This window comes from Rissa tridactyla, chromosome Z (genome assembly GCF_028500815.1).
Source record: "Rissa tridactyla isolate bRisTri1 chromosome Z, bRisTri1.patW.cur.20221130, whole genome shotgun sequence".
NCBI lineage: Eukaryota > Metazoa > Chordata > Aves > Charadriiformes > Laridae > Rissa > Rissa tridactyla.
Window position 1 is genome coordinate 52187071 of NC_071497.1, and position 27131 is coordinate 52214201.

Here is a 27131-nt window from a genome sequence, read left to right on the forward strand (position 1 = left end):
TTTATTTATTTTGCTGAATTTCTCCTCTTGTCTCTAGAAGTGGCTCAAGGAGGCAAACAGTCTTCAGAGGATTTTACTAGTAGACCGCCAGTGTCCGGGGTGAGACACGGGTAGCAGGGTTTCTGTCCACCGTGTTCGTTCCTGTTGGTTTTTGTTCAGCTTTTCAAAACTCAGTTCAGCTCTCTTCAGATCAGGCTTTGTTTTATTGGCGTCTTCTAAGTTCATTACTGTAATCCTCACAGTAGAGCTTGTTATGCCTGCTGTAGGATTGTTGGCTAGTAAATTTAGCTTGAAAGAGAGCATTTGGGCAGTCTGATAATGACATTTATTTAAATACATTCATGTTACTCCTTGACAGTGGGAGCTGCAGGCAATAAAGAACACGCAATTGCAATAGTTCAAAATTGATATAGTAGCATATTTTATCTGTGAAGGATGATAAGTCCTATCTTTTTGCAACAGTTTCTTTTTTTTCTTCTGAACGGAAATTTTTCCTCAGTTGAAAATACAAGTAAAGTAACATTTTCTGGAAAGTGGATCACAGTCGCATAGCGTATTGCTGAATTTGTGCTGTGGCAGAGAAGCAGGATCTAATGATCATTACAACGTTTGATTATTTATCAGCTGCATTTTCTGTTGCGTTTGCTGAGAAATGCAAAATTCATGAAGCATAGGTCTATCTGCTGAGTGTTAGCTTCAATCTCATGTTGTCATGCTTAAGGTAAATACCACTAAAACATTAATGCTCTACCTCACTGCCAGTGAGTCTAACAGTATTCTAAGGGTGTGCATTGTCTTAAATGAGTGGACAGCCTTGAAGTAAGCTGCAGTTGGTGTTTTAGCAAGGCGCTTAAGCTGTTTCTCTTATTAGGATTGGTTTTGGTTTGAAAACTTTTTTTGGAAGATTTGATGCAAGCACCGTGGTGCTTGTGTCATTGGTTGTTACATACACTGAGAATGCTGTGTGAGACTTGTATTATCTTACTCCTTTGCACACCAAGCCAGTGTTATTCCTCGGATATGTTAAAAATTGGAACAATCTGTTCCATCATGCTTCCAGCTCTTCCCGATGGAAAGAGCAGAAAGGACAGTCGTAAGCTGGAAATAGTTTTTGTTTGAGGAGTGACTGAGTAAGGTAGCAGTCTTTGGCTTGGAAAAAGAGATAATGTGGATGATATAACAAAGGCTTTAAAAATCAGAAGTGTCAAGGAAAGAGAAAGTAGGAACTGATTGTTCATTGTCTTTCAACTTTGCACAAAATGGGTGACAGATTTGTGAAATTCCTTACCAAAGTTACGACCTCATGAATAAAAAGAAGTCTGCATGGATTGAGGGGAGACTGGACTGGTATTTGGAGCAGAGATCTACTGAAAATCACCAGATGGACAAACCACATCAAGGTCTAGAATAGAGTCTCTGAGTTGCCAAAGGCTGCAAAGCGTGGGGTAGAGAGAAGGATGTAGGAAGGAGGGAGGGCTGTTTGACCTGTTGTCTCAGCCACACACTTCTACAGACCAAGTGTGGAAGCTGGATACAGAAATAAATGACCCTTGAGTTGAACCATTCCAATCATTTTTATGTTTGTGCATCTCTTCCTTTATTTTAATTTGGAATTTGAGCGTAGGTGCAAAGAGGTTTGAATCTAGTTGGAAAGAGGTATCCTCCGGATGTCTGGATGAAGCTGTTCACATAACTGCTACTAATGCATGAGCTGGCTGTATATGCACGCTATCTATAATCCTGGACCTAGTACATATACTCTGCCCAACCTGTGTATCAGCTATACGCTTAAGATGCTTCATTTTATTTTTTTTTTAATGTGTAGATATACTGGTCAGCCAATGCATTCCGGATACATCAGATGTGGTGCACAAACTCCTGAGGCATAAATCTGTACTGCATTCTGTGATTTACGTGGTGGAAGTTTGGGAGTCTGAAAAGGAAGAGGTCTTTGATTTAACTTAACTGTGGCCTGATGTAGTAGGCCCATAGGAAATGTGTCTGTCTGGGTAATGGTCTGCACTGAAAGCATAACAAAAAGCCAGTAGACTGAATATTCTGACTATTATTGTATGTTGCAGAATTATGTGCTGTCTGGTAATGGTAACTTTCTTCTGTGTTACAGAAAGAGTTCCAAAACACATGCACATTTGACTGAAAGTTGTTTGTTTTTTTTTTCTTTTGCAGGAAAATTTTGAAGATGCCTTTGAAAATATCCCTGTGTAAGTAGATTTATTGTGGACACCATTCTAGGAAAGCATCATTCTATATGCACTGACTACATTCACATTTTCCAGAACAGTTAAGGTCCCCAAGAGTTGGGAAATGGAAGTGTAATTAGGTTGATATATGTGATGAAGTATTTGTCAACAAATCTGAAAGTTGTAAAGAATTAAAAATAGCAAATTTAGTAACTTCTAGTTAAGTTACTAGTTACAGTTACATACTGATGGCTCTAGATATTTCTGCATGGTGTAAAAACAATAGCTCAGCATTAGTGGAAAAACTTTAATCACACATTACGCAAGGCCATCCAGTCAAGATTTTCAAATGGAAATTGCTACACCTTGTAATGTACTGCTGCACAGATGTTTTTCCCTAATGAAGTGAGATATAGTCACTTCTCTGGCAGTAGATTTCATGCTGAAGCAACACCTTACTTAAACTGTGATGGAAATAGATGATGCTGTTCATAAGTGGTTTTAGTTTTTCTGTAGGGTTTTATTGCATTTTTGTGCCACGAAGCACGTGAGAAGGAGAATTCTAGTGATATTCTCAGATTGCTAAAACACTTCTAGAGCCAGGAGCAGTAGCTTTGGACTGAATCTAATTGTCAAAATTTCCACGGGCTTGACAAATTATACTTTACAGATCTGCTGGACCCTCTGTTTGTACCTCACCTAGAGTAGTAAGGTCTGCTCGCTGTGTAAAACTATAGTTGAAAAATTAAACATATTGCTTCCTGATACTCTGAAGGAAAGAAATAAGAATCTGATATATTTGTGTTGAGAACTCTTCATGTTAGTGACTACTTCTTCTTCCTTTGACTACCTAGCAGTTAATGTATGATCAGATAACTTCTCTCTCTGGCCCTTACTTCCCTTGAGAGACAGAATAAAGTCTATCTGTAATATTTACTTTATGAGAATATTTATCCAACACCCATTTCTTCTATGAGAAGGTTGTTTTGTTGTTTTTACTGATATCTGAGCTGGGCGGCATGGATGTTTATTACTGGTGTGTAGAGCTTTGATTTGTTCTTTGTGAATCTCTCTTCTGTGTTCATAGCTGTCATACAGGGACACTTTTTATAGTGGTGGAGAAGTTAGACTGATGTTAGTTTATTCTGACTTGTATTGCTTCTCTGTGTGATAACCATTATGTAGTAGACGAGTAAATGTGTGATGGTAGAGAGAATATTAGTAGAGCGGAAATCATGCTGTTACTTAATGTCTCAAGTTGAACTGTCACTGTGGTTGCTGTCCTTGTCCACTGGCCAAAATTACTATGCCTGTGCTGTTATATTGTTGACTGATTCTGTTACATATGTATTCTAAAACTAAGTCTCAATTTGTTCAGGTTTCACTGCCTTTAGTTCAGCCTATTTAAGTAACGTAGGACCACCCACAGTTCTTATTCGGGTGGTCCTGCACAAGCCTAGGAGAAAGAGCAGTGTGAATAACTGCATTCCCTGAGCTCTTACTAATTTTTTTTTTTAATTTATAACGTGATTATAATTAATCTGATTATTTCAGTTTTTCATGTAGAAAATAAACACACAAATTCATTTTTGTGTCTCAGGAACGGTTTTACTTTGTGGAACAGCTACATCAAAAAAACCCAACTTGCATTACATAAGATCCATGAGAATGGTGTTTAACAAGTCTCTGAAAATGCCTTGCAAGGCTTGACCTGATGACTGCATATGTTAAAATAGGCTGCACTAAATGTAGTAAAACTTGCATAGATGGAAGAGGCAGTATCTGTAACCCATTAGCAGCCTAGCACATTGACTTGTCATGAGACGTGCAGCGTGTGCTAAACGCTCTTCATGGAGCCTGTCTCCTGTTTATTTAGTTGAGTAATGTGAATATAAGACAGCAGATTTAACCTTGAAATAATTTAGGGGTTAACCTGTGTCTTCAGTGGCAGGCTATCAAACCAGTCAAGAACAGTATCTCACTTTCTGTAATCGTCAGGATGGTGTTGTATCTACTAAAATGCAGCTTACTTTAATGTTATGTTGAATGTTCAGACTCATAAATGACTCCACACGTCCTTCTCAGGCGTACTTGTTGTAAGTCCTCAAAACAGTTGGCCATTTAAGTAATACTTACTACAAAAGTGAGATGCTTTAGTATTAGTTGATCCAAAGGAGGAAAGTATTAAGCCTCTGAAACCCAACGGGATGCATAAGGGAAAGAACAAATATGAGTTTCTCAGCATCAGACTCTGGATGCTTTCATCTTTTGAGCATATATTTGAGTACTATATTTTTTAAGACTGACTTGAAGTATTAATAAAGGCACTAGTAGTATTCAAGGGAAAATATTTCTAGTTTTCTCTGCTTTTTTCAATAGTCTCTACTGTTATTCCAACTCTTATGATATGAGTTTAGAAATTCCTATGAAATTCTGTGGGCTTTTTGACTGTAATTCTTCCTTTTTCTTTGGAAGAAAAACTTGGAGCTCTGTTTTGATGGTTTTGATCTACATCTTGTCCCATTTGAATTATCCAATTGCAGTAAACCAGCAGAAGATATTAGTAATATGACTCTGAACAGCACCATTCTTCCAAATGGGATTTGGAGTGTATCTGTATCATAGGACTAAAAAAACTTGTGATATTGGGGGGTCTTTGTTACTTTCACACAGTGTTACTGACCCTGAGTAGCTTCCATCAAATATTTTTCAGGTAGGGAGGTTGTTAGTCAACTTTAGAAAAGGTCTGTAAATTCTTGACCCTCCTGGATAGCAAATGAAAAAGGAAATTTCTTATTGAGAAAGCTTCACGAGATTCTCAAAAGCATTAATGACTGACAATGTCATCTTCTCGTTATGATTAAATACTTTGATTATCAGTGACTACAGTAAATTTTGAGTATTTCTGACAGTATTTTCTTCTCTGTGCACTGTAGAATGTGCCATGAGCACTGACCTAATTGAGCTCCATTTCATGGAGATTATTGTTTTACGAACTTACACCTTCCCCCACCAGATGACTCAAGCTTTCCCTGCACGTGTCCTCATGACCTACTAACCTCTCCTTTCCCCTAGCTGCACCTGTGTCCTCCTTACTCCTGGATGGTCAACAGGTAGCTTGATTTTTCAGCAGAAAACAGAAAATTAAATATTGTTACTTGGCCCTTCCCTCTGTAGGTGCCCATTCAGGTATTTCTGCACTATCCAATTACAGATTTCAGTTGTCTCCTGAGTTGACTGCTTCTCTGTCAAATGAGTCTGATTGAAACTGGCTAATGGGTTAGAATATTAAGAGCCTGGGGACACAAGTGGACAGTCGGCGTAATTGTCTGTGTTGTTTCCTTTGAAAATTATGTTCATAGAGAGGCGGTTCAGTTTGTGAGTATTTGAGCAATAAGAGCAGGATAATCTCAGCAGGAGTGCTTGCTGCTGATGAATTGCTCTGTGTTGAGACAATTAGCTACTCTTCAGTTACAGAAATTACATGGAAATGTGTGTATTCTTTTGTAACTGGGCAGGATTCTTCACTTGATGAGACTCTCTCCTTTACTCAAATTCTTCAGAGGAACAGCTATTTAAAAAAAGTGCCTAAGGAACTGAAAAAAAAACCTTGGGACTTCTTGTGGAAGTCCTCAATCTTATCTTCCTTGAAACTCTTGAGTTTTAGTTTTCAAATGATGCTGGTAGTTTGTCTGAGGGGAAGCCTTTCCCAAATCTAGTGCCACATGGGTTATTCTTGACCTTTCCCTGTCTAGAATGATTGGTAGTTTTTTTCTATTAATAATACAGTAGTAGAAATTTGGAAACATTACTACATTGAAAAAATTAATTGCCAGAGATTCAACCATATGGGAAGCTGTATCTTTTTTTTTTTATTTATTTTGTTAACATTCATCTTAACATTTTCCTATGTATCGATGTTTCAATTTCTTTTATTTTGGATAAGAAAGTGTCATTGTTACAGCTCTGTGGTGACATGCCTGGCATCGATTTGAGTGGCTTACTGCAGTTTGGTTATACCCAATTGAATTTAACTGAAATAGACCTTTTTTATAGACAGTTGTGTCTGCAAAGACTGTTGATGTTTACTTGTGAGATCAGAGCTGCTTCCAATTCTGTCAGATCAACTTGTTGGTTTCAAGAATTTGAAAAGAATGTGTGGGAACCATGTCTTCATAGTATTTCATACACCATGTTGTAATTCTTCATGTAAAATATGTATAGAGTAACACTGCTGTGTATATTGCTCCAGTATATGCTAGCAAATGGTTTTGCTAATCTAACTTGGCTTTAACTGGCTTTATTCCCTGAATATTATTGCTTAACTATAGTTACTAGATTGTGCAGGTTAGCTGTTAAAAGGGCAATGAGTTATGTTAATAGGGTAAAATCCTTCCCTAAATCTCTAGTGCTGGCTGTCGTATCTGAGGACAGGTCCAGGAGGAAATCAGTCTTTGCTCCGATTGTCTAAATGGATTAGATTCTTTATCTAGACTCTTTTGTGATCTTCTACTTGTTGTGGCTACTGTAAGTATACATAGCCACTCCAAAACAGTTTTTGTGATGAGCCCAAAACATTTGTTTTGTGTAAATGTGTAAGGACCATTAGTTGGAGTTCCACCTGTAAATGCCATTCTTTACTCACTGGTGCTGAAGCCAAAGAAAGAGTATTACAGTAAGTTAGTCTGCCATTTTGCTTAAAGTAAGCAGTAGTGTTTCACCTAGCGTCTTCTCTACCAACGACAGTTACTAAGTTTTCCAAGTAACCTTGGTGGTAACTTTTGATATAGCATCTTCAACCTTGCAAACCCACAGCCTATCAAAGAGGATAGGTGGGATGTATGTGAAAGTAAATTTACCATTACATGGTTGTGTTAACTCAGAACTGGTTTCAGATTGGCGTATTCTGTTGTAAAAGGAACCAAGTAACTGGAGACAAATGGTTCTTTCTGTTTTGGAAATTCAAGCCTCTGACAAGAAGTTTTGTGATGATAAATTACTTTTTGCCAGATATTTCCCCAGGTTTACACTGGAGTGTCTGCTTACTTTATGTTTTGGGCAAATCTGTTTCACAAGGTAACCTGTTACCTGCCAAGCATCTACAGGTTCAAAAAACATGGATGGAAAAGATTTATGTGTCTCTTCTTCTTTTATTTAATTCTTGCTAAAAATGCTTCATCAGTACCTGAATCTTACCGTGGGAAAACTATGAAATTCAATTTCAGTCTTACTGAACAAGATAATTCTCAACTTCTATGAGTTTTTTTTTTTCCCCCTAGGTATTTCTACTACCTTGATTTTCCCCAAAATTATTAGGGGTTTTTTTTGTGGAATGCAGGGATCCATATTTTCTGTTGCCAGAGTATAATTTTGTAAATTATCTCTTCTTTGGTTTTACAAGAAGATGATTAAAAGAGGTTTGAGTTCTCGATAATTTTTAACCATCACCATATTATGACGAGTCTGCACTGACCTTGTCACTCCTATTTTGATTTCTGTATGTATTTTATCCTCTGAAGGTCTCAATTTGTTAGGAACTTATATGAAATTTCAATAGTATTTGGATTTCCTTCCATCTCATTTTACTTACTGTTCCTTAAAATGTCTTCTGTATGTGACAGGAATAAGTTACCATCAAGTTGTTATGCCTTTACATGGTACGAGTTGTCATGCAATCTTCTTTGAGGTAAAGGTGAGATGGTGTTTTCAATTACCACCACATTATCAGAGGCCTATGCAAATAAATAACAATATGTAGAGTAACTGTGTTATGGTAGCTGCCTGAGTATGTTTATAGCAGATGCTTTGTAGTTGTGCTTAGTAAGGAACAGTAGCCTGTGTGACTGCTGCAAACAGTTCATATGCAGAGGAAGACTTCATGTTGTGCTATTTGTATAGAAATTTCTGCCACCAGACCCAGAGTTGTAGCATCAGTGGAAAGATAGTGAGATGTCACTTAAACACAATTAAAAAACAAGATAGTGAAAATGTGGAAGCTAGAATTCAGTAGAAAAGCAAGACAGATTATTTTTTTGATGAATAATGAAATTCCTAGGACTTTCTATCTTTATCAATTTCAGCAGAAAGAGGCATATGTCATTGCTGTATTATCACTCCTCTTTTGCATTTCCTTTTCGTACCCCAGGCTGGATACTGCTAATCCTTGATCCTACCAAAGCAGCTCTGTGTGGTATTACTGGGGTGATAGATTAAGGGCCAGAAGTGTTTAAGAAAGTTAGAGGAGGTTATCCTTGTAATCTCACAAGTGTAGTTAAGATTTCAGTTATACCTGCACATGTGTGTGTTTTTGTCAGTGAATGAAACTGAACAGCTGAGGAAATGGCCGTAAATTCAGGTTTGAATTCAGTGAGCCAGAAACTTTTAGGAACAGTGCCTGTCCCAATAAATTTGAACTCAAAATCTGAGGTTGTCTTAAAATGGTGAGAAACAGCTGTGACAATTTTAAATGATCAAAGTTTTATTTTCTTATGTTTGGTCCTCAAGGTCAAGGAGAAAAAAAAAAGTTCAGTAAACGTGATTTTTGTATCCAGTAAATGACATTTTCATAGCTACCTAAATATGACAGAGTAGCCACTGTGTATTGTCAGTCTCAAGATTTGGAACAGCAGTAGTGAGATACCAGCCTAACCTCATTAATCCTTCTCTACCCCAAAACAGTTATTGGATTATAAATTGTTTAAGTTTGAGGGAGTTTGGGCAATAATTATGTCATTCCTCACTCTTGCTTATTTATTGCAACTACACCTTTTCCCTCTGGTGTGTTTGTATTTGAGTAGAAGTCTTCAGGTCACACTGTGCAAGTTTTTATACTGGTATTTTCTGTTGACTTTGAAATGTGCAATTCAACCTGTGTCCATAGCTTCTTAGAAAGCAAGGGGTGGGGGGTGGTGGGGAACAGGAGAGGGGGGAGAAAAAAAAACAACACCCAACCAGAACATCTTGGGGACATTCTGTGCAGAACTGGCAGAAACTCTGCGTCTCTTCCACACCATGCTACTCTCTTGCAAACCTTCACTGAAAGGCTGGCACACAGAAAGGTACCACAGCCTGTTTTCCTGTGATCCAGTGTCCACCAAAGTATATTTGGGTTGTTGATTGTCGCTTACACTTCCATGAAAAATAAATTAACACCATGACAGTAAACTTGCATAATATTTTTTGGGTGGGGGTTACTGGAGACTCCTGGAGTCTATTAATTATCACGCAGGAATCTTGATGTGCTGGAATGCATGGTCTACTGATCACATCTGTGTTTTCTACCTTTAAATTTCTTTGAGGAAATTAATATTTATCCTTTATGTGCTTTAATAAATGTGCTTTAATAAAGAATGTGTAATGTTATTTGGAGTCACGCAACTTGAGAATTGCCTTCTCTGAATAACTTCAGAGACTTTGAAAGGGATGTAGACTCTTAATGTTTTCAATTGGTGGTACAATGTTTAAGTCATCAGTGCTTTAGATAAGAAAATGAAAAGATGAGCTCTAACTCACATACAAAAAGCCCCAAACTTGTAGTCTATGACTTGCTCAGATGTTGAGAAGGAGGACTGTTTTTAGGGAAAGGGGATTGAAAACCAGATTAGCCACATTCTTTATTTTAAACTATTAAACAAACAAAAAACTCTCTCCTCTTTTAACAGTGTTGTGTTTTAGTTGTTTTGTTGGTTTGTTGCATTCGGGGAAACAATCTGAGTGGAGGGTGGTTTGTGTGTGTGTACTAGTGGATTTTTCTTTAAGACCATCCAGACAAAATCTTTTGAGCATGTGTTGGTATTTGCAGACGAAAGCTTGCTTTCATCGGTTTTGTGGAAATGTGCTCCTGACTCTTTCTCAGCCTTTACTGGGAAGTACTTTCTGAGGCCTTCGGTGTGGACTGTCTGCAACTTATGCTGAGTTAAAGACAGGATGTTGTATGTTTTGTGTGTTAACTGAGCTGATTTTTATGTAACTGCTCAGTCTTGCTTCAAAACTGATTTGCCTTTCATGTACAATCAGGATGAGAGAAATAATGGCACTTTTGACTCTCCCTGCCTCAAATAATGTTAATATAATAAGTGACAATATACGTAAGCACTGCTTCCAAGCCATGTGGTGGAGAACTTGGATATCTCTGAATTCCTTGGACTTTAACACTGTCAGGCACAATTTCTGGGCAAAGGTAGAAGCATCCTGATTTTAAAGGTGCTGTTGTCCATAAGTTACAGCTGTCAGTCTTGTCCTGCAAAGCCTGTCTTACCTGATCATAGCCTTTGGTTTCCTCGAGCGTGTTAGGAAATACTGTGCAACTTTTTCCTAGTATGTTGCGTTCTTACAACATAATTTACAGAGTAAACTGTTTAAATAGATAGGTTTGAAGTAATACTGCTTTTATTACTTGGCACCCATCTGCAATGGGGAAATGCAAATCTGTGGTTTCCTACATTGTGTTTTAAAGGCTTTTTTTGAGGCATTTTTTGTGAGTAAATCTCAGTTCATGACAGCAAACATAGCTAGGAATGGGTGCTATTAGCCCAGGTGGTACAGCTTTAAAGAATACTTTTCAAAGGGAACGGTGGAGGACATAGTTTAATTTTCTGCAGCTTAACTCCCATGTGCTGAGCTTTCCCATACCTTATCTGGAGAGATTAGACCAAGGGCATGAAACTGTCTCTGTTGCAGCTGTTTTGCTTCTGACTCCTGCTTCCTTCTATTGCTGCTGATATTAATGAAGACAACTATTTATTAGCTGGCTCTGTGCTATTGATTTATTTTGGTCATGAGACTACCTAAAAATTTGGATTTCTGGGGGAAAAACCTCAAAGGGTTAATAAAAAATTGCGTTGACTTGTTTGAGTACTGTCAAACAATGAAAATCAAACATGAGCTAGTTATCTTTCTTCACTGCTGCTTGCTACAAACTCTTGTGTGTTTGATCTGTTTTCACTGCAGCTGCATTATTACACTTTCCTTTTTCTGCCCGACTTTAATTACAGCATCCTTTTTATTTATTTATTTTTTATTCAGGAGGTAACTCCCTGAGGTAACTTCCTTTTTGCCTTTAAACACAAATCGCTTTCCGTTCCTCCTGTCTCCATTTTCTTCTTGCGGTTAGGAGTGATAGATTAGAATTAGGCTGCAGCACAGATTGGGAAAATCTCCCAGCATCCTCTTCCCGCAGAGGCATCAGCTTCCAGCATTGACTGTAGCTGCTGCCACTCTAACTGACATTTCTTTTGAATTCGGCTATGGAGAGTGCCTGTGATGCCAGCTGCCGGCTTGTGAACTTTTACCCTCTAATTTTTTTTGCTTGATAACTCATTAATGAAGCCTCATGGATATTGAGAAATAAAACAGAATCAGTTTTCTCTTTATGCTTTTCTTCTCTGGCTTTTTTCTTTTTCGTGTGTGTGTGCAGTGGAAAAATAACAGAGTGAAAGCAGCAGCACTTATTTTTGCATAAGGACTGTATTTACATACCTGAAGTTAACTGAATTAATCCTGTAAGTATATTATCTCTGCCTACTAGTCCCTGAAATCATGAACGTGGTAGTTAGATTTATGGCGTTTTATCTGTGAAAATTTACTTTGGCATGTATATTAAACTACAAAAAAAAATTCTTAGATGTATTTCCTTGAAGAGGAGGGAAAAATGATATATTCACAATGGGTTTATGAAATAATGGCAGTGGTGAACAATGCTTTTAGAGAGCAGAAGCTTCTCTGCAGATGTCAGTGCTTAATCAGCTCGGATGCTGTAGGTTGTAGAACACTGCAAGGTGTGTATTTTGGAATGGTATTCTTTAAAATGGGATAGTTTAAGGACAGTATCAGACTTGTAGTTATTTTCTTCATCTGTAGAGTATGTCTTCTACTCTTGGTATCTGTGCTGATTTAACCATTTGAAGTTATATAATTTTTGACTTAAATAATTTATGTTTATTTCATGGGATGCAGTTCTGTGGTTTCTAAGTACTAAATGTTAAGTAAAATACAGTGTGCTTTTAGAGGTTTTAGTAGTTTAAGGTCTTCAACACTAGTTATAAGTTCACTGTGTAATAAATTCCAGTAAATTGGTTTGAAGTTTAGGAAGAGTGTCTTACTTAAGATCACCCTGTCCTAGTTGTTTGGATCTGAGCCAATATTTGTGTGACGCAGTGTTAGTCCCATAAACATCTGGCCTGATCTGGTGTCCTACTTGCTGCATGATTTATTTCTTCTTTTTTTTCTGTAGCAAGACAAGTAGAATTTTTATTCGTTTTGTGTAAAACTGTCAGTAAGCTGTCATTATTATTTATCTATGCTAGCTATTTCAGGAGGATATTTTTCAACCTGTTTTCTCATCAGCATGTCTTACTTGGACCTACTTTCCAAGGGAAATGTTGAACAGATTATTTTTTTTTTTTGAACCTCCATTTATCTATATCTACATATTGTATATTAAGTTTTGTCTTTAAGTATTGTTCTCTGGCGTATTCAGGTGCTCATTTTTCTACACAGTATTGCCTGTATTGACCTCAGCTGGATTATTTGATATAAACTGTTAGTCTGATACGAGGTATTAAAACATAGTGGATTCTCAGTTTACTTGCAAAGATCTTCTGTTAAAACATACATCTAAAAATGCTGTTGTATCACTGAGTTCTATTAATAAATCTGATAACAACCTCTTATAGTGCTGTGCATTTCCATTAGTGTCCAGCAGAACAGTGTAAAGCAGATTTTTTCTCCTACCTGCAATCGACATTGACACTGCTGTGTTTTTCCTTTCCCCTCTGTCGAACTGTGGTCACTTCTAAATACCTGTCATTGGATTGTTTTGCTGACTGTTTTTAGGACTGCATATATTTTGCAATGCCACGTCAAATTCATGCCAGAATAGCTTGATACACGTGAATAGGATTATTTCACAATCATTTCGGTGATCAGATAAACTATATATGCATATTCAGGTGGGTAAATAAGTAACGCAGGTAGTTGTCATTTGTTCTGCACCCAGAATATGGCTGATTCATTATGGAAAATTTGCGTCTTGCTTACTCTGCATGTGCAGTGCAGTTTGCTGTTGAACTTAAAGAACTTGGTGTCTGATAAAGCTGCTGATGTTTCTTTTTTTCCCCTTGGGCTGTAAAAACACCTGACTTGCAAAAAATTGATTATTGAGTTACTCATTCTGATTAATGGTTAGTCCAAAACTGACACGTTTGTGAATGCTCATGGTTTTGTTTTTTTTTTTTCTTAAAAAAAAAAAAAAAAGTGGCTAGAAATGTAGCCTGTCTCTGTGTTTTTCAGAGGGGCAAACTGATGTGGGCAATGGCAGGTGCTCATCAGCTAGTACGATGCGTTTACTCTTGGCACTAATTCTTGTGGCACCTGAGGCTCAAGCAGATGATCAACTTTGCCTTGGCTTTCTTCCTTTGTGCTTATTCAGTTGCTTTGTTGCATCTGTGGAGTAGTAATAATATGTAAGGATACAGCAATCAGTATTTTCTTGTGGTGTTCAGATACTGCATTGATAAATATATAGGTAAGCAAATTCCATGTTTTCAATAAAGATGGCCATCAGGAAAGTTCCTTTATCTTGTCACCCCTCCCTGCCCTCTCAGTCTTGGACATAAAGTAAATGTTTGGAAGCAAAACCTTTCAATCACTTTCTTGTATTTGATTACCAGATTCTCATGAAGCTGCACCGTAGCTGCTGGATTGCTTTCTAACTAGAACAAAGACTGTCCTGTGCATGCCCCCAAAATTTGAGATAACAAATAAGACTTACATACAGAATGCAAAGCAAAGAAACATTATTGGTCTCCTGACAGGTTGTGGTCCGGCATCTAAGGTTTAAGGTCAGATGAGACTTTTAAGAAGGAATTTTGTTTGTATATAAATTTTTTGGTGTGTTTGAGGGTTTTTTAATGCATTTCATTCATAAGACAGTTATTACAAATATTTCTACTGCTGTGAGCAGTAAAATAAAGCAGTTGTCTCCTGTGGCTAGATATGTATCTGTGAAATTTAGAAAAACTAAAATTAGAACTTGCTTTTCTAAAATGGAAGGGAGGGAAACACCCCTCCTGAAATGCAAGCACACACCCTCCCCCTGCCCAGCTTTTGCTCTGTGAGGAATAGCTTTATCCGCCTTCCGTCTGCCTCGTTGTTAGATTACATGTGCCTGGTAAAGTATAATGATTGATCAATTAAAATGCTCTCTTAGTGAAATTCCAATAGTGTATGAAGAGCTGTCAGTTTGAACTTTTTTTGGCAATGGTAAGGTAGAGATAAAAACCGTAAAGTCATTCTCAGCTTATTTTTCATGCATATCATTTTAATAATGGTTGATTTTTTTCAACAGGGGCAACTGCCTTGGTTTTTTTTCCTCCTACTCAGTTACCTCTTCCCTTCTTGCTGTCTCTATTTTCCTGAGACCTCAACTACTTTTTTACAGAAGTTCATTTTGAGAATACAGTTTTTGATGCTTTGTCTTTATTTTATGATGTGTACAAATACGTGTATTGGGTAGCTACCGTTTCTTCTCTTCTCTCTGCATCAGCATTTCTGCCACAGCTGTAAGATGAGGGAGAAAAAAGAATTCAATTTAAAAAAAAAAAAAAGACCAAAACCAGCAACAAACAAAAAGACAAAAAACAACCAAACAAAGCCCCCAACACTATTAGAGAAAAGGAAGGTGCACTAGTGATGAGATCGGTTGATCATGCAAAGGATAATGTAGGCAGATCCCTTGTTATTGCAACAACAATCCAGGGATTCACTGATACGGATTTACAAATAACTAGCTAACTGCTACCGTCTCATAATGAGGTGGTGTTGAGGAGGAAGGTGCAACCTCACTGAACTGAAATTGCCTCATAGGGTGGCAGCGCGATCCTTTGCTGTTACCATTTCTGTGGGTGGATAGGTGTCTCCAAAATTAAAGTGAAAGCTAGTACATTTGCTTCTGTCTGCCCTAGAATGTGTTTTTTAAATCCAGTGTGCAAGAAAGTCCCAAGGGAGGAAAAAGTCTGTTGCCCTAACAGTTCTGCTAAAATACCAAGCTGCGTAGATTAATATCATTTAAATTAAATTACCATTGTTAGGGCAGGTGTGTGTATTGTGTGGTTTTGGGTGGGGCTTTTTGACTCTTTTTGTTGGTTGGTGTTTGAAAAACTGCCTGTCGTTGAATGGGTTGTAATATAGTAAGCTTTTAGAGTAATTTCTGCCTGTTTGCAAATTTGGCTGGCACAGCACTGGATAGTTTTGCTGCCAGTTGGGTTTCCTTAAATGAATGTTTAGCACACACACTACAGCATGCGTTGGTGAAGTTCTGAAACAGTGAAGACACTACGCCTTCAAAGGAATTATTTTATCAAGCCTGTCTTGCATCAGCATGAAATTTTTTCAATGCTTCGCATAAGCTGGTAGCATTTCTAAGGAATATATAAGACATACAATTTTATTTATATAAAATTCATGCTTCCTATAAAAAAGGATGTGTGCATAATAAATGCAGAATTTTCTGTGAAGGTAAACTGTGACTAATTGATTTACTATATGGGTAAAAAAAATAATTAGCATTTGCTGTACTGATCAGATAGCTGTAGTTTGTAGACTTTCTATATTAATGATTATAATAGCCTAGGGTAGGAAGTAATTTATTTAAGTTGGAAATAATTTCAAACTTCTAACCTTATGGCTTAAGGTTTTTCTTTTGTGTGGTTATAAGTGGTGTTGAAGTCTTGAGTTTTAGATGAAACGATAAAACAGAAGTTTTCTGTTTATGATAAAAAAAACCTATTGATCGTGTGGTCCTATCTTTCCATGATTATTTTTAAACTAACACATCAGGTTAAGAATCCGTTTTGTTCATAAACTGAAAGTGATTGGCAATTTAAAAGCACTATGACCCCTTTAATGTAAAGGATTTATCATGCTTTAATTTGTTAGCTGTAAGAAACATCTAAATGTAAGAAAGGTTACTCAGTTTGATTCCACCTTTCTGAATTGCTCTGCAGGTGGGAGGAAAGCACAGCATGCATACAGATGGAAGAATAAAATTCAGCCTCATGGAGGCTTGCCTGACGCACCTTGCTTTTTCAGAGCCTGATTTCTGCACCTGGCCAGCAAGATACTGAAAGGCATGTCGCCAGCACTAGCATAGCGTGGGTGTCAGGGGTATGTGCAGTTCCTTACTCAGGTCAGCAGTCCTCAAAGAGAATGGTCCATGCTTTGCTTTCATGAGGGTTCCTTAGATTCAAACTTGATACAGAAATTGTTCCTGAAAGCGGTGCATCTCTGCTTGTATTTATTAAAAAAAAAAAAACAAAAAAACAAAACAAAAAAACACCACACCAAACCAAAAACAAAACCACAAATCAAAGCCAGACAGAAGTCCCACACTTGTGAGTTTTAGGAGTGGCCCCTTGCAGTAAGAAGAGAATCCAACATAACTAGAAAGCTACTCTCCGTGGTCTTATGAACACTTCCCAATGTTCACTGTATGTATGTCTGTGTATTTTACTGCCAAGGACCATGTAAGCCTTTAGCCACCCTTCACTGAACTATCCTAAACATACAATGTACACCTAACAGAATATCTTAGTAGGATTTGGCAATAACCTTATTTTATGTTAGCCTTCACTTCATGCCATAGAACTGTTAGAGCGTGTTTGTAACAAGGAGTGGTGCCACCTGTGGCTCTGTGGTAGGTAGGTGGTACCCCTACAAAGTGTCTCACTGTTTATCTGATGGGATTGATACTTGTGTTGCAACTTGGTGTCTGTACAAGGGATTGGTAAAAGTGCTAGCAAATGCCAGAAAGCATCAAAATCACTACTGTTCTCGGACATTGCGAAGGATCAACACAGTTATGTAGAGCAGTGTTCAAAAATACCCTGAGCCACCTAGGCAAGAAAATGGATCTATTGAGTGGATTCTGGTGAGGATCAGCTGCTATTTACCATTAAGAAGTCATGTCCTGGCTAGTTGAGATGCATGACAAGATAATTACTCTTTTTGACATGATAGAACATAAACAGATATTCATTAGTACAAAGGGAAAGATCTACTTCAGAAAGTGTAGAAACATTCTGAACAGTGACAGTGAGTATCTGATTTTGACATTATATTCCAGCAGAGAAGATGGTAATAAGAACAGCCTGAGAACAATACATTTTAATGCTGTTTTGTCAGCATTAACTTTGGAAGTAAATACTCTAGCAGATGCCTGCATATACGTTACTCAAGAAGAGAGCTACAGATAGTGGTTTCTTGTTTCCCTACCTGTTGATACTGTGGTTGACACCCACAATCGTTTTTGTTTGAGTTTAAGCACATAAATGCCTCTAAAAGAGTCTTCTGATGAAGCTTCTGTAAGTGTTAAGAGTCAATTTTTGCTGAAGTAGTTATTTCCTGGGAAAGTGTTCTCTTAGATGTGATGGTTTTTTTCTTGATCGTTATCATCAAAATAGCGTACTCCCAATTTTTAAAGACCTTATTTTCACCCCTTTTGTTTGTCAGATGTGCATCTTAATGTGGGTATTTTAAAACTGAATTGTTATCACTAGTTTCACTTTTTTGTGTGGTGGTTTTTTTTCCTCTCAAGAAGTTTTAATTTGGTCCCACTAATGGCTTCAAATATTTTCAGTAACTGTAGCCCAGTGAGACTTTTGTTAGCAACAACAGTAGCTGTACAGAACCAAGTCACTGGCAATGAAATGTTGTTTAGCAGATGAGGCTGATTATTTTGGCTGTGTTGTAGAAGAGCCAAGAACAAATGGGTTTAGAAGTTCAAAAACTAAATTCTGGCATCCCTGTTCGTGCAAAGTACTGATTGCGCATTTAAGTGCAACTCATGTTAATACCGTGATGTGGAACTCAGTCCTAAATATGATTTAAAATGTGGAAAATACAGGTAGATCAAAAGTAGACTCTAATGCAGTTCTCCAGTTTCTAGCTCCTGAATCGCTTTTCAAGAGACGAGTGGGTAGATCATTGCACTAGGGGCGATTGTATTAAAAGCTGACTAAATCTCTTGGAGATACAGACAGAAGAGTGGTACCAAGTTAATACTTAACTTTAGCTGTATAACTGCCTTTCAGGCATGCTCTTACACTGACTACTCACGTGGATGATACTGTTTAACTCATTATGTGTTTAAATAACTTTCTTTTACATACTAGAGCAATGACTTTTTTTTTTCATTTGTTTTAGGCTAGTAGTTATGCTCCTTTTTTAATTAGTCTGTAGGGGGCGGGGAAAGGAAAGCAGCGTAATAAGCTGTAAAGTGTTTTGACATTTAAATGACTAATGCTCTTGCTTTGCGTATATCCTGAGGGTTATCATACTAATAGTGAATATTCCAACACATCTCAGGGTTTTCAAGTTGGTATTCTTATTCTTTGTTTCTGTGGCAGGTCCAAGTAGTTGATTAAAGAACCTACTTAAAGCTGCCAATAACTTCCTTATGGACAGTATATCCCCACTGTATTGGAACAGTTTAATGAGTAGCTCAGCACCAAGCCCAAGATACATCGCCTATTTCTGGAATTCAAAACACTTATTCTTTTTTCGTAAAAGAAGATTGACATAGAAGTGAGAAGATAACTGTAAAAAATTCTCTGTGTTGGCAAGAGGTATCCTTAAAGTATTTAGACAGTAACACAGTGGTGTTTCATTCTCCTCGTAATGTGACATTGTTATCTTTGAGTAACGCCCAATATAGCACATTTTTCTTTTCCTTTTTTTGTGTAGAAGTGAACTGTGTTCACTGTGTGTAAAATCCGTAGTAATTTCACTGAGATGATGTTAATTTAGTCTACTCCAGTATAAATTAAGGCATATGTTCATCTGAGGTGATAAAATGTGCTGTGTTTCTGTCAATTCTAGGAAACTGTATGTGTAGGTAGGGAAGAAACTGAGATTGCCAAAATAAGACTGAGTCAGGAGAAAAACATGAGTGAGAAAGAGAGAGTGAGTCAGCACTGCTCACTGAACAGACATCAGTCCGCTAACTTGCTGAAGAAATTGTTTTGTGATGTTTTGGGAGGAGAGGAGGAAATGTGCTTGTTCTGAGCCTCTGCACAAAAGTATTCCTTGTCTGCCAGCGAAGATAGCCAAGTTGCTTCTGGGTCAGTATGCTGCTTTCTTCTGACTGTTGTGGTATCAAGTTATGAATTTGAGTTGCAGTGATTCCTTCTGGTTATGTTCCTCTGCTGCAGGATGTAGGAAAACAGTAAAAAATATATGCAAAGAGTAATTAAATAGGAGTGAGACTCTTTGGTAGAGGCTATGATTCACTTGTCAGAAAAAAGAGTCTGAGAAAACTGGCTTCCCAAATTTTCTATCTGAGGTTGCAGAATAATTTCATAAGCTTGCTTGACGTAAGGAATACTGTTTGCATTGTCTGCAGGCTTTGGTCACACATAAAGGCAGCAGAATGTGCACTAGTCTGTAATGCAGGAAAAGAACATGACAGCAACGTGCTGGGGCAATCTGCTGCTTATCCATTCAGTTGGAAAAGATAGTTTTGACAAGGTGTAGGGACTATGTTTTAAGAACCTTGTTTATGGAATTGTTTCACAAATATTGGTACGTACCCTGGTGATGCTAGAGTCAGTGGTATGATGGCATTTGGGAGCCTGATGGCTAACAGTCCTCTCCGATAATAGCTAAAAAGCCAACATGTCCATGGCTATGTTCTGTAAAATAAAGATCAGATTTTTTCCTTCCAAAGGAAGTCCAGCAGTTACTGATTGCAGGGTAGGAAGTGTGCAGATTTGCAGCGTACAAATACAGAAAGTGTTTCTTTTCACTGAGATGAGGCCTAGTGAAGCAGTGGAAATGGGACATTGCCCTTTCATCTTGATCCTTCCATGATCCAACAGAAGAATGTTACAGCAGTGGGGCACTGTAATACTTTAATCTATTTATTTGCTGTTACTTTTCATGTGAAGTGGTAGGAAACTTTCTCACTCTTTGTAGGCTGAACGCAAGTATTTCACAACTACGTGAATAAAGTAGAGATCAGTTGTTAAATTACCTGCCATTATGAATGATCCACCTTCCCTTCAGATTCCTTTATGACCTGTGTGATTATATGTGTCTCACTTGCGATTCTCTTATCTCTCATACTTCAGATTACCATTCATAGTTCCTCCATACTCTGTGTAGCAGGTCATTGCCTCCTGTTGGGCTTTTCTGTTCCAACAGTTCACAGAGTTCTTCGCCCACCTCGAAGTTAGCAAAAATGCTGTGAGCGGAGAGAACCAGAAGGTCCATCTGTCCTCTGCAAGCTTGAAGATTTCCCCACCACCACTTATATGGCTGCAGGAACAGGGCACTCCTTCAGTGGTAGTCACAAAAAAGTTGTGGTGAGCAAGTATGACAGAGTGAAAACTCATTCTTCCGGTCTAGTAGATCTCAACTTTGATTACTGGATTATGTTTTTTTTTTAAGGCAATCACTGCAAATTTGCTATTTAAAAAGGAATAGCCTCCCCTTGTTTTTCTCCTTTCTTGAGAAGTTATTTGAAAGCAACTAGCCATTTTTTCTAGTGGGAAAAACAGAGTAAATGGAATATGTAATCAAACCAGCATGTACTGAAATGTAGTTTCCTGCAAAGCAAATGTGGAATGAGGATATAGAAGCATGGGAACACACAGTGGTGGTGATGGCAAGTTATTGAGGGTTTAACTCAGGTCTTTGCCTCTGTATCAGAAAAAAACAAACCAGCCTCTAACTAGCTAAAAATGAAATTTTTTTTTGAAAATTATTTGTTAGCAGATGGTATTCATGGAATTAGCTAATAAAATCAAGTGGTTTAAAAAAAACTTTCAGTCATTATAAATTAATCTTTTTTTTTTTTTTATTTCTTACCACTGTTCTTTGGAGGGCATAGTATTTAAGACATTTGAAGAGGAACATGTAAATGTGTACATTTCTCTACTGGTTGCATAAATATTTTAATTTGGACAGATTTGTTTACATATTCAGATTCTGAATGCAGTAAAATACAATTGCTCACTTCGTTTGTGTTTTGATAAGTGTCTTAATTTTGTTTTACTGAGCAGGAAATGTAGGATCTTAATAACACTTATTTCTGATGATTGTTGTTAACAGGAAACCTTTAACTAGTTGAGCAGATTTAGTGTGAACTGCTGAGTCCATTTTTTTGCCAAATAGGTGGGATGTTTTGTGATTTAGTCTGTGGTTCTCTTGATCCAGGCTTTGGAAAGAACTTTAATTTGGGGGTATGAAGAGGTGTTACAGGCTGAGGCTTCAGCAGGTATACGAACTAACTGCTCAGCCAGGTTATTTTGTCTTCTGAATTTAGAAGCTAGAATGTGCAAAATGAGTTTGTGGGTGGCTTTGATAAGTTGGGTGTTTGTTTTTTGGGTTTTTTTTTTTTTTTTTGAAACGAAAGAATAGAAGGTGTGGATTTGCGATGTGAGGTGATAGAGATATTCTGTGTGTCACCTACATGGCTTTCTTGATCTTTGAGTTCATTTTTCAGGAAGGAATGGTGGAAGGCGTCTCTGTGTTAGAATTGTAAGGCAATTTGCATTTTAGCCTGCAAACCAATGCAAGACGTGAGCATGAAGTGATGATTTTCATTTACAGTTTAATGTCAGATGTTATACTTTTTCAAAGATTGTTGAAGTTAGATCTGAGAAGTGCGAAGTCCCCTGTTAATTTCAGCACAAGTAGCATCATAAAGATAAAAAGCTGTGTCCACTGAACCATGAAGAAGAAAGTTCATAAACCCTATGTGACCTACAGCGAACTGCTGCTTTCTGATAAAAATTGATATGCTTCCTAACGCTTTCCTTTTCACCTTATCAAGGAGGAGCCAAATGGAAGGAACTAATTGCGGTATTTGAGAGACGGGGAGAAAGGAAAAATCAAAGAGATTAAGCAAACTGTATTAAAAGGGAAACCAAAAATTGTGCATGATCCTGAATTCATAGTGAAAACGGTGTCTCATTTTGTGACCATCATGGAACAACGCTGCTACTATTTTTTTTTTTTCCCTTTTCTCAGTTTTTCATTGAGAGTGTGTTTCAGAAACTTTTGAGGTAGTATGTGTAGTGGGGGAAATTTGAAAAATAAACCTATGGGTTTAATCTGATATATTTCTGTCATTGAGTAGCCTTGATTATCAACTGTCTTGCAAAGATGAATCACGCAGGCTTATATACAAAAAGATTTAGGACTTTGAAAATGAAAAAAAAAAACAAAACCCAAACCAAAACAACCACCTCCACTTTTTTTACAGTTCAATTGTAACACTTCAGTTAAAGTCTCAAAGCTAAGGTTTATAATAGAACTAACGTGTTTACATTTAAATACACAATGTGAAGCTTGCTGAATAAAAATAAAATACCATAATATATTCCTATAATTAATGGAACAGCCTTGTAAAAAATGATTGTCTAGATAACAGGTTAAGTAAGATTAGCTGGGGTAGTCTGAATTATAAAGTGTACCTTTATGTTCTATATTTTCCAGTGCAGTCTAGGATATAAAGAGTGGTATATAAACAACAACAAAATCCTAACTTTTTTTGTCTCCCTGCAGGAGGAGAAAAGATAATGCTATTGCTTTATCTGATGGATTTTATTTGTTGTTGGGGGTTATGTGTTTATACATAGACCTACGTTAACTTGTGGTACAATAACTTCCCTGAAATACTTTTAAGAAAATTGGAAGGCAATTTAGATATCTGGCTTAAGGGTATTTAAGTGAGAGAACATAAACTGATAGTGGCAATGGCACAGTATGTTGTTGGTGATAGGCCAGCAATGAAGAGAACACAAATGTCATAGATTTGCTCTCCAGTAGCTGTGCAGTACTAATCAGTACAGGCTAATGAAGACTTTGGTACCTATACCCTGTGTAGTTGGGCAATTGTGGGCCACGTTGCAGTGCTCGTTCCCCAGGCCCTCACGGAGGACCAGATGTTTGGGTGAAACTTGCCGGGTGATGGGCTGGCTGGATCCTTGCGCACCTGGGAAGAGAGGTGGCCGCTTTGCTGGCAAGACTTGTTCTGGGTGACTGGCTCGCCATGGTGCCCCTTCTCTGCTGGTGTGACAGTGGCGCGTCTGTTGGAGAGCTGAAGATCAGGGCAGCAGGTTGCATTGAGAATACCACCTCTCCTGCAGCGTGTGCACAGCCGAAGGACCTGAAGGCTTAGTGAGCGTCTAACAGTAATGAGCTGCAAATGCTTTGGCTTTTAAGAACTGTAGGGTTTTGCTATGTAAAACTACATAAATCTTAAAATGGCATGGGTCATAATCAAGTTGCATCCCAGTAAGGGAGAAAATAAAGGTATTTAAATTGTCTTTAAAATTGTTAGTAACAGTCTGGTGGTAAAACTACCGGATTTCAACTGCTGGGACAGTTCACGACTTCATTATGAAGGGCAGGCTTTGCCTCTTGGTATGTTCAATAATAAATATCTAGAGTTGCCAAGTATTGAATTAGAGACTTTCTACACAAGGTGAACTTTTCAAGTACTGCCACTAAAAAAATGACAGAAAATAAAGCTGAGAAAGAGTTTTGGGATGTCATCCAGCTTTACCCAAGTTTTCTGCCCCAGAAGCGTTATAAAAACCAGGGCCAATGTGTTTAAAGCATTTGGGTGATGGAGAGAGGAGGAGGGTATCGGAAGCTGATAATTCTGTGTAAAAACCTGTCCAGTCATATTTTTGTGTCCCCCTTTTACTTGGTTTGTTTTGTGTGTGTGTGTGTTACTGTCAGTTTTAGAGCAGCTGTGCTCCTCGTTTGTTTCTCTTAAATTCCTCCTTCAGGGTTCTTCTGTTCTGGTCAGCACTTAAATATTCATCTCACTGACGTGATCTGTTGCTTACTACTGCTTAACCTTACTTGGATAAAACCCATTGTAGAGCCTAAACCTGTTGTTTTAAAGCTGTAGACAGATTATTTTTTCCCAATCCAGCTGTGCACGTTGAAGGCTATGTAGCTTCTAGTTATTCGTCATGACCACGAATGTCCAGTTTGTCACCAGTTCTACTGAAGGAGCAATTTGTGAGTGCTCCTGAGTCTTTCAGACAAAACTGGCAGAGGTAGCAGTTTTGTTCGGTGGCTTCTTCTTAAGCAAGCGTGAGTGATTTTACTTGAAGTGAATTAGGAAGACCAAAAGCTTTTGGCATAGCTGCAGGCTTCTGACAGGACTATTTTTGGCATAGCTGTTAGCAGAGTGAGCGTCTGTTTACTGCTTTTTTTGATGAAAATATTATTTTGTCATCTCTCTAGAGATTTAGACCTGAATACAAAGTCTGAAACTGCATTTGTACAGATAGGGAGAATTGAGAGCTTGGACGCAGTGATAAGTTTTCATTATTTATGTTATATAAGTGGCAGTAAAAATGACTCCGCTGCATATTGACTGGTGAAAAAAGGAGAACAAAGCCATAAATGTCACTTGAATAAGCAAAGGTTGTTAAGCATAGGACTTGTTTTTGTAAAGCTAGATTTTAAAAATGAGTAATAAAATTGCTGTGAAGCTGTGTGTGTTGTATAAGGAAAAAAATCTTTTCATTTTTTGTTTATATTTACAGTTTGACGAAACTAAGAATCTTTTATTTTTAGGGCATCTAAGATGGATCTCAAGTGTGCTCTGGAAGAATGTTCAATGGCACTGAACTTATTTCTAAACAATAAGTTCTCTGAAGCCCTGGAACTACTTCGGCCATGGTAAGGTCCTGATATTTGCTGAAGTCACTGTAATCAGACAGTGTGAAGTATGCTATCTGGTAGCTGAAGATTAGTTTAAGGCCTCTGAAGATAGTAGTTTTTATTTATTCCCTTTTGTCTGTAGGCATTTCTCAGTATCTTTGGGTTTTATTAGTGCACTTGTTTCTCCTTAAGATGACTGCAAAACCTGTTAATGAAGCATTGATTTTTTTCTGTAAGAGTTTAAGCTGTCTTTCCTCATGCAGAGGGAAAAAGCAGGGGAGCAAGACCTTATCCAGTGTATCTTTTTGAGAATTTGTACAATGGAACTGCTTTTGACAAGACAACAGAGCTGGAAGAAAACTCCAGAATACTTCTTGTTGCTTTTTATGTTACATTTGAGTCATAGTAGTGTTTACCCTAAAAGCCCACCTTTTGATATTCTGACTAATCCTTCCTGTCCCCCTGTTGCCTTTGCTCCACTGAGAAGAAAAGCATGGCACTGCATATGCAGGGAATTAAAGAATGGTGAAAGGTTCATAGGATAAACCTAGTTTACCTGTGACTGCATGGGGAGGCAGTCTGGGAGGCTGTTATTTAGGTCTCAGATCTGAATCCTATTCACTGTTCATCTCCTTTCTTTCTTTCAAAGATGCATATCTTGTCAAGGGATGTGTCAGTGAGAGGGATTTGTAGCTTGTGTTAGTAGAGCAAGGTAAAGTTCTAGCTCTGCAGTTTGGGGATAGTAAGATTGGATTAAGAGTGATGGGTTGGTGTTGTTAGGCCAGTCGACAGACAGGTTGAAGAACAACGTTAAAAAAAACCTTGAGAAGATGACACAGCTATCAAGTGTTTGCATTTAGTGGAGTGGTATGCAGAGCTCAAGTGTAGAGAAGGTAGGCAGGAATAACACGTTTAAAAATTAGCTATACTTAACACCCAAGCTTTTTTCATTGAGCGTTGTGCAGTGTTATTTGTAACAGAGCAATGCTTTGAGAATGTCCACCTGCACTTGTGTATGCCAAAACTATTTTTGGGTAGTATAGCAAAATACTAAGTTTTACATGCAAGGGTTGTGCATGTGCGTATTGCTAAATACACACATATTACCCAAATATTTTTGTATGTTTCTTATGTATTTAATTTTGCGTTGTAGAACAAAAAACCACTTGTTTCATACAATAGTGTTTTTATGTAAAGTGAAGTATTTGTTTTAGTTAACGTTTGCTACAGAGAAAAAAAAAAAGTATTCTAAACTCCATGGTTTTGATGCTTTGAGTCCCAGTTGCCTAACAGACTTGAGTTTATTATATGGCATATTCAGCTAATCTGCAAAGAGGACCTAACCTAGCAAGGAAACAAAAAGCCACCTTTAAAAAAGAACAAGCCCAATTGTTTTACTGGAAAATAGCCTGTTAGTGAAAGTTAAACTTAAGTCCTTAAATAATGTAAAAATTTGATATATTTAAGAAATAAACACTTAGCCCAAGGGTCTATCTTCCTTGACTCTGCCTAAATTTTCTGTCTTTGAAAATTACATTTGCCGGGTGGCTTCATGGTTTAGGGGGAAGAAAAAAGTTGAGGAAACTGGAGAGGGTCCGACAGAGTGCTAGCAGCGTGGCTAGAAGACTAGAACATATGACTCATTGAGATTGTGAGAGCTGGGTTTGTTTTAGTTTGGCAAAAAGGAGACTTGGTGATTAATCTAATAGTGGTCTGGAGCTATTGAGGGAAAATCGCAAAGACAGAGACATCCTTCTCCACAGTGGCAAACAGTAAAACAAGAGGCAGTCACCACAAGCTGAGGCTTAGGAGGTTCAAACTGGACATTAGGAAAAGGTACGTTGATAGTACAGTACTACCAGAGAAGCCGCCAGAGGGGTATGCAGTCATCGTTTTCTTGAACTTCTGAAACTTGGTTAGACAAAACCTGAGTTCACCTGATGTCAAGTTGGCAATTGTGCTACTGCAGATGGTAGGCTTGGCTATGACCTCCAGTAGCCACTTTCCAACAGCAATCTTTTTTTTTAATCATGTAATTATGTTGTGAAATCCAGGCTGGTTCAGTGTAGCCTTTTATGCAGGACTGAGCATACGTGTACTGGCTTTTCTGTGACACAAATGCAGATTTTTGTATCTTTGGATCAAGTAGTAATGTTTAGAGGATGTCCTTAATTCTTATGTTAAGTGAAAGCAGACAGATGAGTATTTATATCAAGGCTTAATTAGCTAAATTAAATAGATATA

The 27131-nt window shown here is 37.7% G+C and overlaps 1 protein-coding gene across 4 annotated transcripts in view; it reads left to right on the top strand.

Annotated features, from left to right (window-relative positions):
• The window catches only part of TTC39B (tetratricopeptide repeat domain 39B), an 83661-nt gene that overhangs the window by 23848 nt on the left and 32682 nt on the right, over positions 1-27131 (top strand). For 3 of the 4 annotated variants that reach the window (XM_054185742.1, XM_054185745.1, XM_054185743.1), the window contains exons 2-3: positions 2188-2222; positions 24801-24905. In XM_054185742.1, coding sequence (XP_054041717.1) covers positions 2188-2222; positions 24801-24905 — 140 coding nt within the window. Of the gene's footprint in view, positions 1-2187; positions 2223-10984; positions 11702-24800; positions 24906-27131 lie in introns of those variants that run through there. The other variant, XM_054185744.1, reaches the window with a different exon arrangement.